Source organism: Narcine bancroftii, chromosome 12 (assembly GCF_036971445.1).
Source record: "Narcine bancroftii isolate sNarBan1 chromosome 12, sNarBan1.hap1, whole genome shotgun sequence".
Lineage (NCBI taxonomy): Eukaryota > Metazoa > Chordata > Chondrichthyes > Torpediniformes > Narcinidae > Narcine > Narcine bancroftii.
In genome coordinates, this window is record NC_091480.1 from 27,438,817 (window position 1) to 27,454,837 (window position 16,021).

Here is a 16,021-nt window from a genome sequence, read left to right on the forward strand (position 1 = left end):
TTCCAACTTTAACTGCACCTTTAAATACTCACAGGATTGACAGCTGAATCTGGATTGATCTGTAGTGTATAGATATTATCAGTGGAATATTGAAACAGCCCATAATAAGGATTCAACATTTCATGACAGAGCAAATATAACCACTCCCTACAAAACAAGCAAACACATTTGATCAATAGTTCTCAATGGCCAGCACTTTAAAATGAACAAATAAGCTCTCTGAACAGCTTTTCTATTTAATTTGAATGGCTGTTATATTATTTTAATCTCAATTCCCAAAATCTACTTTATTCTGGAATTGCCTCAGCTGACTAGAATATAATAAATATACAGTCTATTTGAGAAAATAGAGAAGCACAGGCCAGATGGTAAGCATAGCATTACATAAGAGAATGCAAATATTCATTATGATGACTGTGGCAACAAGACTCTTAAGAAATTCATAATTTTATCAAGCATAATTATAGATTCATGAAAGGGAAAATGAATATGACTGAATTGAGATTTTTTGAGGATGTAAGAATTAAGTACATAGGAAACTAAAAAAGTACATCAAGATTTTTAAAAGATGCAATATGAAAATTCATAGCCATTTATTAATGTTCCACATTATACTTCGTATTTAACTGTATCTTCCACCTTAATGTTCTGCAAACTCCTTCCTAATTCCGGCTGCTCTCCAGTTTCTACTTTTATTGACTTGCAACCTACAAAGTTACAAGTTCAAGCCTTTCCTACATATAGATGGTCAATATTAGTTGACAGGTGTCACCTCAATTAAAAGTAGGCAATATTTATCTCCTTAAGTAATAATATACCCTACAATGCAATTGGGGGTCAACACTCAAATTATGGATGCAACAGACTAATGCCTCAAGGGGGATGGAGGGGTGGAAATTTATCTTCATTTATAGTCATTTCAACTTTTAAAACATATACATGCATGTCTTAATAAAATATGGTTAATAGTTTCTACCAATGTTGCAGGTCTTTGCTTTAGCTAAGTTTACTCAGTCTTCATCATTTTGCTGCAATAAGGACCCGGGCTCATGTGCTCTTGTTTAGACTGTTTTTATAATTGAATAATCTGGTTTTGTTGCAGCAAATTCTGATGGAAATACAGATTCCAGTTACATCAGTTGACTATAGCAATGCATTATTATCCATTAACTGAATATTAGGTCAAGTTCAGAGTCACATTAGAGATCAAATGTCAAATACTAAGTTGAGTCCACCACTGCAAACACTGCTTGCTGCAAGTACAGTACAACTCCAATTACCCAAATGGTTGGGACCAGCCAGGCCTATTTCAGATAAACAATATTTTTGGAGAACTGGTCTTTTTTTTAAAAAAGACAGCCCAGTAGCAACAGCAAATCACTTGTAACAGTGTTTAAACAACAACAAACCACAAAGGAAGGTTTTGTAAGCATGAAATAATGTTTAATTCCTACCAAAAAAACAACCTGAAGAAGATTTTTTATATTAAAATTTTTGCAACCTGCAAGGTCAGTTCGTATCAGAAATCCTCATTTATCTGAAAAATTTCAGATTTTTCTGACATCACTTCTAAGTCCAAAATAATTTTGGATAACTGAGGATTTTGGATAATTGTACTGTATATTCTATTCTCAGTAACATGCTAACTAAAAAAAATTCTCACCTGGCAACTCCACCATAATCCAAGCCTTCTTCACTTCTAAATTTAACCATCAAACGCTTTTTCAAATCCTTTGGCCTCATTTTCATAACTTGTCGGTATGATTCCTATATTATGCAAACTGTAGGTGAGTTCACTTGTGCAAAAAAATTACAAATTTTTCTAAAAGGTGATTTACATAATGCAATGAAAGGCTCTTAGACCTATTGTACTAATGTAGAGTGTTTTGACCTCTTACAGACCAACGTACTTCAAAGATTTCATCCCGAGAGACTTCAATACGGCAGTGGCCTGCTTGTGGTTGTTGTAAGGCAAGCTCGTGCCTCAGGACTTTTAGCTTCTGTACCAGATCTCGTTCACATCGTGGGACAGACCACTCTCCCTCTCCTTCATCCACTGGGACCTCAGCTGGCACTGGCAATGTCTGATTTGATTCCTTCAACTGAGTTGGATTGCTGCAACAAAGCACCATATTGGTGGATTGAGTGAGTAAAGCTGTACAAGATGAAGATATACACCTTGGAATGGCAGTCCAATGAGATATTCACATATGCAGATACTGAAATGCAATTGGGTATATCTATTACAAAAAATCAAGGCTAATGAAATGTTTTCTTTATTAACTACAATGTTAAAATATCTTTTAAAAATTTAACTACAGTACAACTCCGATTATCTGAAATGGTCGGATAAAGTTTTTTTTGAGAACTGGTCATTTTTTAAAAAACAGCCCAGTAGCAACACCAAATCTCTTGTAACAGTGTTTAAAATACAACAAACAAGGAAAATCTTTTTCAAGCATTAAAATAATGTTTAAATCTCATTTAAAAAATAATGCTGACCGCCGCCGATACTGACTGAGGTCTGGCTATGAAAAAAATTTCCAATAAATGAGGATTTCAGAGAATCCATTTCGGAGTTGTACTGTACATTCATTTAGGTTATACAAAAGTGATCGCTGCATCACATTTGAAGTACCATGCAGTTATGAAAGTGGCAAAAGCACTCCCTGCCTAAAAGGCAGTTAATGTCAGCCCTTGTCACCTCATCTAACAAATTTATGCCTCTAAAATCAGAGTTGGTAGATTTCAAATCTCAGCACTCTTTCAACATGTAGTTTGTGCAATTAATGCAAAGTCCCATAACTTGGGCATTATTTTGATTTTATTATATTTAGAGACCAAAAGTTGATGCAGCTTTAATAAATAATTTTTTTAATAACTAAAATTAACTGACTTTCTGAAACACTGAAGAAAACGGAAAAGACCAAACTGAAGTCAAATAAAACATAAAAACTGCAAGCCTCATTTATTCCAAAGGAAGGTAAACTGTGATTTGAACAATTTACCTTATTATATGGTGTAGTCTGGGATCTGTAAACTGTGTAGTTCGGTTATTGTGATCTACAAAATAAATTCTTCCTGACACTGTACTTCTGACTTCCCACCCAGATGGCAAAGGACCAAGTTCATCATAATTAAAATTTGTAAGGTCTCTGCAAAAACAAATAAATCAAATTAGAACTAGTGAAATTATCTATTTAGCAAGAACTTTTCTTCTGTTGTTTTATTAGAGTTTGCCAATTAACCTTGGTATTCGAGGATCATGCCAAGTGCTGACTCCAGTCTGTGTGTGCAGAAAATAAATTTGTCCTTGTACCGTTGTCCGCTGCTCTGAAAACAAATAAAAAATGATTTAGGACTAGTTTTTCCAATCACTTGGAACCTGCTTGCCAATGAATGAATGTATCCTTGCTCAAATATATAGCCCAAATGCACAAAACAGGAAAATGTTTTTCAAACTATCATTTCTACATTTGTAATTAACACAAGTTACCTACAAGTGAAGCAAGGCTGTGAATATAAAAATTATACCTGATGGACTGATTAAAATTAAGTGTGAAGTTACAGCCTATTTTCCTCTCTCAAAGGAGCATATGGAGATGCATTATCTTTCAATTCAGAATCTTAAGGAACAAAATTTGCTGGGTATAAAAAACATACCCAGAAACATCCATACTCTTTTAACTTGTGACTTGCTCACATTCAAAAACATGCAAGATACAAAAAATGTTACAACATGTGTATTTTTAAAAAAACTTTATTTATTCATTCAAGATACAAGTAATAAGTAACATATATAACAATAAACATGAACATTACATTTTATATTTTATATATAAAAAAAGAGAAAAAAAAGAACCCCGCCTCCTTCAGCCAACTCTCCTAAGGAGAGCCATGAAAAAAAGAAAAAAATTTAAAGAAAAATGAAGAATACATATTAAAATCTAATCAATGTAAATCAAAATGTAAATATTCTGAATATAACAACCACTTATTAAGAAAAAAATTATAATTATCATGCGAAACATATGTAATTTTTTCCATTATTAAACAATATTTCATCTCATTATGCCATCTATTAATATCAATCATATTCGTATCCTTCCACGTACTAGCAATACATTTTTTCGCTACAGATAATGCTAAATATACAAAAGCAAGTTGAAATTTATCTAATCCGAAACCTTTCAAAGGTTGCAAACTACCCAATAAAAATACCGTCGGGTCTAAAGGTATTTTAATCTTATACAAGTATTCTAAAAACAATTGAATTTTCTTCCAAAAAGATTGTATATGTATACATGACCAAACCACATGAAAAAAAGTTCCAACCGCGTTACCACATCTAAAACACAAATCTGATTCATGAAAACCATCTTTTTTTAGTTTTTCAGGTGTTAAATATAATTGATTAAAAAGTTGTAATTAATCATTGCATAACGTGCATTTATCAGTCTAGTTACAGCATCATAACAAATATCTGACCAATCATCCTCGGAAAAAATAAAACCAATCTCCACTTCCCATTTACCTTTAGATTTATCCCAACCCTTTTTATCCATACCATCCTGTAATATTTGATACATAACTGAAATATATCCCTTCTCTGGTACCTTCATAAGAAAAGTCTCAAATTTAGTCATTTCAGGTAAAATCATATCTCTACCAAACACATGGTTTACCAAAGATTGAATTTGATAATAAAGAAACAAAAATTCTTATCAATACCATAACTGTCCCTCATCTGATCAAAAGATAAAAATTACCGTCTTTAAAACAATCTCCCAAATTTTCCACACATTTTAATCTCCAATGTAATAAACTCCGATTATATATTGAGAAAGGAATAAGTTGATTATTATACAACGGAGTCAAAGCTGACAATTCACCACTAGAACCTATCAATTTCTTTTTCTTTGTCCATAATTTCATTAAATGTTTTAATATAGACACATTATGTTGCTGTAACAAATTTACATTCCATCTAAACAAAAATTGATGTATTTCAAATTCATAAATATTTGCCATCTCAATATTGGCCCAACTAGGGGGCCGTTCCAAATCCAACAATGAACTAATAAATTTAAATTGGGCTGCTTCATAATCATTTAAAAAATGTGGCAACCGTAATCCCCCTAAGTCATATTTCCAAGTTAATTTATTCAATGCTACTCTTGAAAATTTACCTCTCCATAAAAACTCCCTAACCATTTTATTCAAATCTCAAAAAAAAAATTGCCAAGTAAATACGGAACAGATTGAAATAAATATTGTATACGTGGAAAGATATTCATCTTAATTGTACTTATTCTATCCAATAAATTAATAGGTAGATCTTTCCATTTAATCAAATCAGTCTTAATTTTTTTCATTAACGGAACATAATTTAATTTATATAAAGATTGATAATGAACATCCACAATTATACCCAAATACTTAATTCGATCTGTCCATTTCAAATTAATAATATTCTTATAAACTGAATAATCTCCTTCACTCACCGGTAATATTTCACTTTTATCCCAATTAACTTTATATCCAGAAAGACATCCATATTGCATCAAACACTCCTTCAAATGCAAAAGTGATTGAGCTGGATTTGTCAGGTACACCAATACATCATCAGCAAATAAATTAATTTTATATTCCTCATCTAAAACTTTCATACCCTGTATCTGTGTATTCTGTCTTATCAACTGAGCCAAAGGTTCGATCATTAACGCAAATAAAGCTGGTGATAAAGGACAACCTTGACGAGTAGATTGGGTCAGTTTAAACAGTTCCGAAATCAAACTATTCGTCAGTACTCTAGCTACCGGTTTACTATATAAAGCCTTAATCCAACCAGTAAAAAAAGGACCAAACTTAAATTTCTCCAAAACTTTGAACAAAAAATTCCACTCAACTCTATCAAATGCTTTTTCAGCATCTAAAGATATCACCATCGGATAGTCTGGAGATTGTCGAAATCTATTAATCAAACTAATCACACGTAAAATATTATCCGAGGTATATTCATCATAAAACCTGTTTGATCCATATGAATCATCTTAGGTAAAAACTTAGCCAATCTATTCGCTAAAATTTTGGCTATAATTTTATAATCTACATTCAACAACAAAATCAGTCTATATGAAGATATTTTCAAAGGATCTCTGTTTTTCTTTGGAATTACCATAATTAAAGGACTAGAACAAGACTCAGGTAATTCATAATGTTCGCCAACCTGACGTAGTACATCTCCAAACACTATAGAGAGGTCATCATAAAAACATTTATAAAATTTGGCCAAAAATCCATCATCACCAGGCGAATTACCATTCGGCATTTCCATCATAGCCATCTTAATTTCCGAGTCAGTAAATGGTGCTTCCAACTCCTGTATATCTACATCCTCTAAGGTCGGTAATTTCAATTGTGATAAAAAAAAGATCAATTGATCCGTTTTCTTGTTCTCCATCAGATGTATATAACTGTTTATTAAATGAGTAAAATTCATCATTAATCTCACGAGGTTATATGTAATAAGCGAATTCCGTCTAACAGCATTAAAAGTCCTCGAAACCTGTTCTTTCTTTAATTGCCATGCCAATACCTTATGTGCTTTCTCTCCCCATTCATAATATCGTTGTCTAGTCCTGTTAATCATACACTCAAATTGATAAGATTGCAAAGTATTATATTCCAGTTTCAACCTAGACAATTCTATTTTCTGATCTTCTGTAGCGTCTCTCTGAAATTCCTTTTCTAACTCACTAATCCGTTTCTCTAATTTAATCAATTCTTTTTCATTTTAGCAGTGTAACTAATTAGTTGTCCTCTAAAATAAGCTTTTATAGCATCCCATACTACAAATTTACTTTGGATAGAATTAGAATTTTCTTTCAAAAAAATTAATATGTTCTTTCATAAAATTCTGTATTTTTTAACAACATTGTATTAAATCTCCAACGATAAGCCACTTGAACTTTCTCAGAGTGATATAAGTATAACAAAGAATGATCCAAAATCACCCGACTTTTATATTCCGCTTGTTGTATTTTCCCCTGTAAATGTGCCGATACTAAAAAAAAAAGTCAATCCTTGAAAACGATTCATGTCTAGCTGAATAAAAGGAAAAATCTTTCTCTGTCGGATTAAGACGTCTCCAAATATCCACTAAGTTGAGATCTTTCATCAACGCTCGAACCTGAACCGCCATTTTAGATTTCTTAACTTTCTTCGGGGACTTATCTAATAATGGTTCCAAAACACAGTTAAAATCACCACCAACTAAAACATTCTCATTAGCCTGACCCAGACATAAAAATGCATCAGAAATAAATGTTTCATCATCTTCATTTGGGGCATAAATATTAAGTAGAGTCCAAAATTCACTAAAAATCTTACAGTTTAATTTAAGAATACATCCTGCCTTTTCCTCCATTGATTGTAATTCAAAAGATAAATTCTTATGTATCAAAATTGCTACACCTTTAGCCCTGGAGTTAAATGAAGAAGAATATACATGTCCTACCCAATCCCTTTTCAATTTCATACTTTCTTTGACATTCAGATGGGTTTCTTGTAAAAAAGCGATATCAATTTTCATTTTCTTAATATACGCCAAAATACGTTTACGCTTAATCGGATTGTTTAAACCTCGAACATTAAAAGTAGCAAACTTCAACTTTCACATACCTACTAATATAACTAAGAACTAATAATATCAATATATAAAAACTCAGATCAACGTAAATAGGCCCTCCAATAGGAGAAAAAGAAACCACAAATTAAAGTCTAAATAAAATGAAAATGAAAATAAAAGGGAAAAAAAAAACAAAAAAAAACTACCAAAAGGCAGTAATCCCTAAACAAAACTTGGGTGTGGATCACACACCAGTGGCTGATGACTAATAGAACATAGAGCAAATCTCTCCCTCCCCAGCCAAACAACTAACAAGATATCATAGTGACATAAAAAGAAAGTAAAGATAAAAAGTTCTTCTATTCATCCAAGAGATTCCAGTCTCGGTGACCCCATTTCAAAAGAAGTTGGACTCTTTCCATTCCCATTTCTTCCATTTCTACCATTTCCAGAGTAACCAGATTTTTCTTTAGGAGACAATGGTGGACTACGTCTTTGTCCTCTTACATCTGGCAACGAATCAGCAAAAATCATTGCCTCACACTCATTCTCAAAAAACCGAGATTGAAAGTCTCCACAGAACACCTTCAACACTACCGGATAGCGAAACGTAGATTTATGGCCTTTACGCCACAAAACTTTAACTGGATTAAATCGACGCTGACGCTGAATAACCTTTTGACTCAAATCGGGGTAGAAAAAAACTCTACTATTCTGAATCATTAATGGAGCTTGTCGTTGTCTCGCATTTTGCACTGCTAAACGAAGTATTGTCTCTCTGTCCAAATAATTCAAACATCGAATTATCACGGGTCTCGGTGACTAACCAGGCAGAGGTCTTCTTCTTAAGGCTCTATGAGCTCTTTCCAATACCAAACCTCCAGAGAAAAATTCTCGCCCCAATATTTGTGGAATCCATTCTGTAAAAAAACAAAGAGGATCTTGTTCTTCCATACCTTCTGGCAAACCAACAATCTTCACATTATTCCTTCTACTTTGATTCTCCAAATAATCTACTTTCCTCTCTAACTCCTTCTCAAGTTCTCGCAATTCTTTAACGGATTTTTCCACCTCCAGCACTTTTTCTGTATTAGAAGCCACTTGTTGTTGACATTTCAAAAAATCAGCCTGAAATTGTTTAAAATCCTCACAAGATGCTTCCCCACATATTTTAACTGTATCCAGTTCCAAACTGAGCCTTTGAGACATTTCATTCAGCATAGGCTGAATGATAAGGTTTAGCTGTTTACATTGTAATTCAGAAAAGCTCAGCCCTGCTTTCTCTAACATAGTGGCAGAACCAGGTAACTGCAGCTCCTGCTGCATCTCAACAACAGGCAGTTTAACAGTTTCACTGCAGGTCTGAACTCCCAGCGACGGCACCCCGACTTCCTCAGGGGGCCGATGCTGTTCTCCCCCCGCAACCCGTTGTTGTTGCAAAAACTCACAAAAAAGACCAAAATATTCAGATTGGAAAACTTCCTGGGGCATTTCAAGCAATGGAGTTGTCTTCTTGCGTGCCCCCTCCGTTAAAGTCGGCAGGCTGCCAGGATCAGGATCCACATCGGGGCACACGCACCTTCCTCCTGAGAACGAGTAATTCCAGCAATGTCCTTCTCATGGTCCCACAGGCAATCTTTGCGGTTTAGGGACAGAAGAAAGCAAAATTGAAACTGTCGCAGACTGTTTAGGCTCTAAATCTTCAACACTCCGAAAATGTAGTTTCTTCTGTATTTGAGGTTTAATCTTTTTACCATTAATAGCCATAACAGTTCCTTGATACTTTAAACTAAGTTTTAAAAAATTTAAACCTGAAAACAAAGTGTTAAAAACGGGTTCTTAAAAGTCTGACCAGAGAGGTCGAGATTACATGTCTAGACTCTACAGCATCTTGCCATTAAAATATATAATCAGGTAAAAATAAATATTTTTAATGTGACATTGGGAAAAATATAGGTGAGAAATAGGAGGAAGATATAAATTCATTTTTTGTACCATTTGGTTATCCATTGAAACCATTTGTTGGATTCTCTAGACATGGCTGAACAAGAACCAATAAAAATGGATTTGAATTGTTACATATGAAGGCTGAAATGGAAACCTGACTGGAAAAACTCAAGCAAAGCATTCTGGGCATTAACAAAAAGGAAAGTAGCGGTTGAATTTGTATGGTCCTGAAACTTTCCTTATGTATCCTAGAATTCACTATCAAAAGGAAACTGTCAATGGTCTTCTCTCAATGCATTTCATCAAACTTTGATTGTACCCTCAGAAAAACAATTTTTAGAAGCTGATTAATCCGAAACATTCTAGAAAATTGGAGCTATACAAAGTTTCCCATTTCTGAAAAGGTAGGGTAATATTTTGGGTGCATTTACAGGGTGAAATTTGAAACACTGCATAACAAGACTGATGAAGGAAGGTGAAATAATTGGTTTTAATTACTTATCAGGAAGCCTGATATGAGATTTCATTTACCCAAAATAACAACACAATGGTTGTGAAGTACGTATATTCAGCATATTTGCGCAAGTATGAGGGGGTGGATCAATCGGTCTTCATTTAATTCACTGGAACTTGACATTATTAAATTACAATTTATCCAATAATCACAAGCAGAGATTTAAACCAGACTCATACCCAAGAGAAATTTAATTTAAGCAAAATAAAATGACTCCGTTCAAAATAAACTTTACATCAATTTTAAGTTCAAAAACTGAAATCTGTGCATTGTACCATATGCCAAAGAAATATCACTGGATCACCATCTTTTATTTTAGTATTCTTTTATAAATACTAATTTTTTTTTTTAAAAACTACCGAATCCCAACATTACCATATCCTTCTGGTAGCACTGGAGATTGATGGCCATGAGGCCGGCTTTGTGGCGTGTGCATTTGAATTCGAACACCAAAGTTTCGGATTCGCTGTGTCTGCAATCTCTGCTCTTGGCTTGGAGATTCTATCAACTGGCAGCTTCCACCACCAGCAGCACCAGTCATGTCTGTATATGGTACGGTGTCTTCCATTATACAGCTTAGAGGCCTTCCAGGTCCAGAATCCTCAAAAAGTGGCCTGAAATAAAATGCCATTATGTCACTCAAAAATTCCTAATCAAGGTGCATCCTTTGCAATATACTTCTATTTTCAGAATGATGAGTATGGCACAAATGCTGACCTAATAAAGTCCCAATAATTCCTATGAAATTTCTTGTTTCACTGAAAATTTTGAATTGAAAGCACTGCAACATTAGTACTGTATCAACATTTTCTGGAGAATACAGTGCAGCTCCAATTACACGAAATCTTCAGTTTTCCAAATTTTTTTGGGATCCAGAAGTGACGTCTGTTTGGCTCCAAGAAAAATTTCTGATTAATGAGGATTTCAGAAAAGTCAGAAATCTTCATTTATCTGAAAAATTTTGAAGCGGAAATGACGGCATTTCGCCTCCAAAAACTTTTCGATGAATGAGGATATCAAAACAATCAGAAATCTTCAGTTATTCTACAATTTTTTCAGAGCCGAATTGATCTCACACGTTGAAAAAATTTGGAATTTTGGAAAAACCTCTGAGTAGAATTTCATGTTTTTGGTGATGGACTTCTCTTCATTTGTTCAGGTTGGGTTTTTTTTATAAAGTGAGAATTAAACATTACTTCATGCCTTAAAAAGCATTCCCTTGTTTGTTGCTTAAACACTGTTGCTACTGGGCTGTTTTTTAAGAAAAGACCAGTTATCCGAAAATGTTGTTTATCTGAAATAGGCCTAGTCCCAACTCTTTCAGATAATCGAGTTGTAATGTGAATTAAAGCTACCTTATGAAATTTTTTAAGAGCTCTTGTCCAAATAGTTTTGACACACGAATATTACGATAAAAGATACTCTTCAGTTTAGTCTCAAAAAGCAAAATATGCTGGAAATCTTTGTTTATAGGCAGTTTATGTTTAATAGCATGCTCAATAGTATACAATTATTGGCCCAGAAATTTAATCTGCTGAAGCGCACTTAAATATTAGGAAAGAACTATTTGCAAATATAGTGCAATTAATGTCATTGCCTGCCTACTTTACTTTAAAATCTAAGCACATTTATATTAAATTACTATATCCCACATTTCAAGATTCAAGACTCAATTTATTGTCATCGACAAAATTTCTTTTAGTCTGATGCAAGGCAGATTCGCCATTGGCAGGAATTGCCTAAGCAATTCTTAGTCAGATTTATAGTCAGAGAGCGAGAAGGAAAAGAGAGTCTCCCCAGAGTCACCGAGTGTCCATAGATTCGCCTCCAGCGCTCCCACAGCCAGAGAGTCCAGACCAAACCATTGGCAACTCGAGCTCCAGATCCAAACATCTGGCATGGTCAGGAACTCTTCAGTGCCCTCAGCACCTCCTCGCATCCAGGTTCCGATACTTAACCCTAACCCTCCAACCAATTCGAGCCAGTCTCCACCAGTCTCCAAACAGAAATCTCCAGCAACCCAGTTTCCACAAGTTCCTTGCCTCGAGTCAACAGCAGACCACTGCATGCACTGGTCCCTCAGCCGCAGAGCTGTTACCATTCCCGCAGTTTGTCTCTTCTGCTTCTCCTTCTCAGAAAGTGCGTGATCTTCCTGTTCTCTGGTGCCCTGCTCCAGTCCTCCGCTTCCCTGGAGACCTCAGCCCCTTGTGGCTGCTACTGATTAATAGGCGCTGCTATCTTGGGTGCAAACCCGGGATTTCAGCTAAAACCATTGTCAGCTCCCTCAATGGGCCGATCAAAGCTCGTGTGGAGCTGAAGGCAGTTGTCCGGGCAGCTGGACAAGATTGCTAATTTAAAATAATTTCCAGGCTTCTCTTATCAATTATTTACTTTCCTTCTGAAGGTGTTGATTCCTTTTCACATTGGGCCACATTAATAATGCATAACTGCCTGCAAAAATAATTTACTCTTTGAGTTAAGTGCTTGGAGCCCAAACTTGAACAATTAAGGCAGCAGATTAACACACACACATACACATATATTTATACACACACACACATATATATATATATACATGCACATATATATATATATATATATATATACACACACACACACATATATATATACACACACATACACACATATATATATCTTCTTCTTTGGCTTGGCTTCGCGGACGAAGATTTATGGAGGGGGTAAAAAGTCCACGTCAGCTGCAGGCTCGTTTGTGGCTGACCAGTCCGATGCGGGACAGGCAGACACGATTGCAGCGGTTGCAAGGGAAAATTGGTTGGTTGGGGTTGGGTGTTGGGTTTTTCCTCCTTTGCCTTTTGTCAGTGAGGTGGGCTCTGCGGTCTTCTTCAAAGGAGGCTGCTGCCCGCCAAACTGTGAGGCGCCAAGATGCACGGTTTGAGGCGTTATCAGCCCACTGGCGGTGGTCAATGTGCCAGGCACCAAGAGATTTCTTTAGGCAGTCCTTGTACCTTTTCTTTGGTGCACCTCTGTCACGGTGGCCAGTGGAGAGCTCGCCATATAATACGATCTTGGGAAGGCGATGGTCCTCCATTCTGGAGACGTGACCCATCCAGCGCAGCTGGATCTTCAGCAGCGTGGACTCGATGCTGTCGACCTCTGCCATCTCGAGTACCTCGACGTTAGGGGTGTGAGCGCTCCAATGGATGTTGAGGATGGAGCGGAGACAACGCTGGTGGAAGCGTTCTAGGAGCCGTAGGTGGTGCCGGTAGAGGACCCATGATTCGGAGCCGAACAGGAGTGTGGGTATGACAATGGCTCTGTATACGCTTATCTTTGTGAGGTTTTTCAGTTGGCTGTTTTTCCAGACTCTTTTGTGTAGTCTTCCAAAGGCGCTATTTGCCTTGGCGAGTCTGTTGTCTATCTCATTGTCGATCCTTGCATCTGATGAAATGGTGCAGCCGAGATAGGTAAACTGGTTGACCGTTTTGAGTTTTGTGTGCCCGATGGAGATTTGGGGGGGCTGGTAGTCATGGTGGGGAGCTGGCTGATGGAGGACCTCAGTTTTCTTCAGGCTGACTTCCAGGCCAAACATTTTGGCAGTTTCCGCAAAGCAGGACGTCAAGCGCTGAAGAGCTGGCTCTGAATGGGCAACTAAAGCGGCATCGTCTGCAAAGAGTAGTTCACGGACAAGTTTCTCTTGTGTCTTGGTGTGAGCTTGCAGGCGCCTCAGATTGAAGAGACTGCCATCCGTGCGGTACCGGATGTAAACAGCGTCTTCATTGTTGGGGTCTTTCATGGCTTGGTTCAGCATCATGCTGAAGAAGATTGAAAAGAGGGTTGGTGCGAGAACACAGCCTTGCTTCACGCCATTGTTAATGGAGAAGGGTTCAGAGAGCTCATTGCTGTATCTGACCCGACCTTGTTGGTTTTCGTGCAGTTGGATAATCATGTTGAGGAACTTTGGGGGACATCCGATGCGCTCTAGTATTTGCCAAAGCCCTTTCCTGCTCACGGTGTCGAAGGCTTTGGTGAGGTCAACAAAGGTGATGTAGAGTCCTTTGTTTTGTTCTCTGCACTTTTCTTGGAGCTGTCTGAGGGCAAAGACCATGTCAGTGGTTCCTCTGTTTGCGCGAAAGCCGCACTGTGATTCTGGGAGAATATTCTCAGCGACACTAGGTATTATTCCATTTAGTAGAATCCTAGCGAAGATTTTGCCTGCAATGGAGAGCAACGTGATTCCCCTGTAGTTTGAGCAGTCTGATTTCTCGCCTTTGTTTTTGTACAGGGTGATGATGGTGGCATCACGAAGATCCTGAGGCAGTTTACCTTGGTCCCAACAAAGCTTGAAAAACTCATGCAGTTTGGCATGCAGAGTTTTGCCGCCAGCCTTCCAGACTTCTGGGGGGATTCCATCCATACCTGCTGCTTTGCCACTTTTCAGTTGTTCGATTGCCTTATATGTCTCATCCAGGGTGGGAACCTCATCCAGCTCTAGCCTTAGGGGCTGTTGAGGGAGCTGGAGCAGGGCGGAATCTTGGACTGAGCGGTTGGTACTGAAAAGAGATTGGAAGTGTTCTGACCATCGGTTGAGGATGGAGATCTTGTCGCTGAGGAGGACTTTGCCGTCTGAGCTGCGCAGCGGGCTTTGGACTTGGGGTGAGGGGCCGTACACAGCCTTTAGAGCCTCGTAGAAACCCCTGAAGTCGCCAATGTCCGCGCTGAGCTGTGTTCGTTTGGCGAGGCTAGTCCACCACTCATTTTGGATCTCCCGGAGTTTGCGCTGAAGATGGCTGCATGCGCGACGGAAGGCTTGTTTCTTCTCTGGACAGGACGGCTTTGTAAGGTGAGCCTGGTGGGCAGCTCGCTTCTTTGCCAGCAGCTCCTGGATTTCCTGGCTGTTTTCGTCAAACCAGTCCTTGTTTTTCCTGGAGGAGAAGCCCAGTACCTCTTCAGTGGATTGCAGTATGGTAGTCTTCAACTGATCCCAGAGGGTTTCAGGGGACGGGTCCGTGAGGCGGGTTGCAACGTCGAGCTTTGCTTTGAGGTTTGCCTGGAAGTTTCCTCTCGCTTCGTCTGACTGCAGGTTTCCAACATTGAACCTCTTTCTGGGGGCTTTATTGTTCCTGGGCTTTGGCTTGAAGTGAAGGTTGAGCTTGCAGCGAACCAGCCGGTGGTCAGTGTGGCATTCCGCGCTAGGCATGACCCTGGTGTGGAGCACATCTTGTTTGTCACTTTCTCGCACCAGGATGTAGTCCAGGAGGTGCCAGTGTTTGGATCGGGGATGCATCCAGGTGGTCTTAAGGCTGTCCCTCTGCTGAAAAAGGGTGTTTGTAATGACAAGCCGCTGTTCTGCGCAGAGCTCCAACAGGAGGCGCCCATTGTCGTTGCACTTGCCGACGCCATGCTTGCCCAGGATTCCTGGCCAGGTTTCTGAGTCTTTGCCGACACGAGCGTTGAAGTCGCCCAGGATGACAACCTTGTCGGCTGTAGGGGTACGTTGGATGAGGTTGCGCAGGTCGGTGTAGAACTTGTTCTTTTCTGCTGGTTCCGCCTGGAGGGTTGGAGCATAGACACTGATGAGGGTGATGTGACGCTTGTTTTGAAGGGGGAGTCGCATGGACATGATTCGGTCCGAGAGGCCTGTCGGAAGGTTTTCGAGTTTGGAGGCAATGAAGCTCTTGACCATGAAGCCTACACCAGATAGGCGTCGTTCATCCGAAGGCTTGCCAGACCAGTAGATATATATATATATATATATATATATATACACACACACATACACACATATATATATACACACACACATATATATATATACTCACACACACACATATATATATATACACATGCATATTTATACACATATTTGTACACATACATATTTATACACATACATATATTTATACACAAACATATATTTATACACACATACACACACACATATATATATA

The 16,021-nt window shown here is 37.8% G+C and overlaps 1 protein-coding gene across 4 annotated transcripts in view; it reads right to left on the minus strand.

Moving 5' to 3' along the window:
- The window catches only part of smurf1 (SMAD specific E3 ubiquitin protein ligase 1), an 84,069-nt gene that overhangs the window by 20,004 nt on the left and 48,044 nt on the right, over positions 1–16,021 (minus strand). For 3 of the 4 annotated variants that reach the window (XM_069906239.1, XM_069906238.1, XM_069906241.1), the window contains 6 exons: positions 10,467–10,705; positions 3,249–3,333; positions 3,009–3,155; positions 1,911–2,115; positions 1,664–1,767; positions 33–147 (listed from right to left, as the gene is read on the minus strand). In XM_069906239.1, coding sequence (XP_069762340.1) covers positions 33–147; positions 1,664–1,767; positions 1,911–2,115; positions 3,009–3,155; positions 3,249–3,333; positions 10,467–10,705 — 895 coding nt within the window. The remainder of the gene's footprint in view (positions 1–32; positions 148–1,663; positions 1,768–1,910; positions 2,116–3,008; positions 3,156–3,248; positions 3,334–10,466; positions 10,706–16,021) is intronic. The other variant, XM_069906240.1, reaches the window with a different exon arrangement.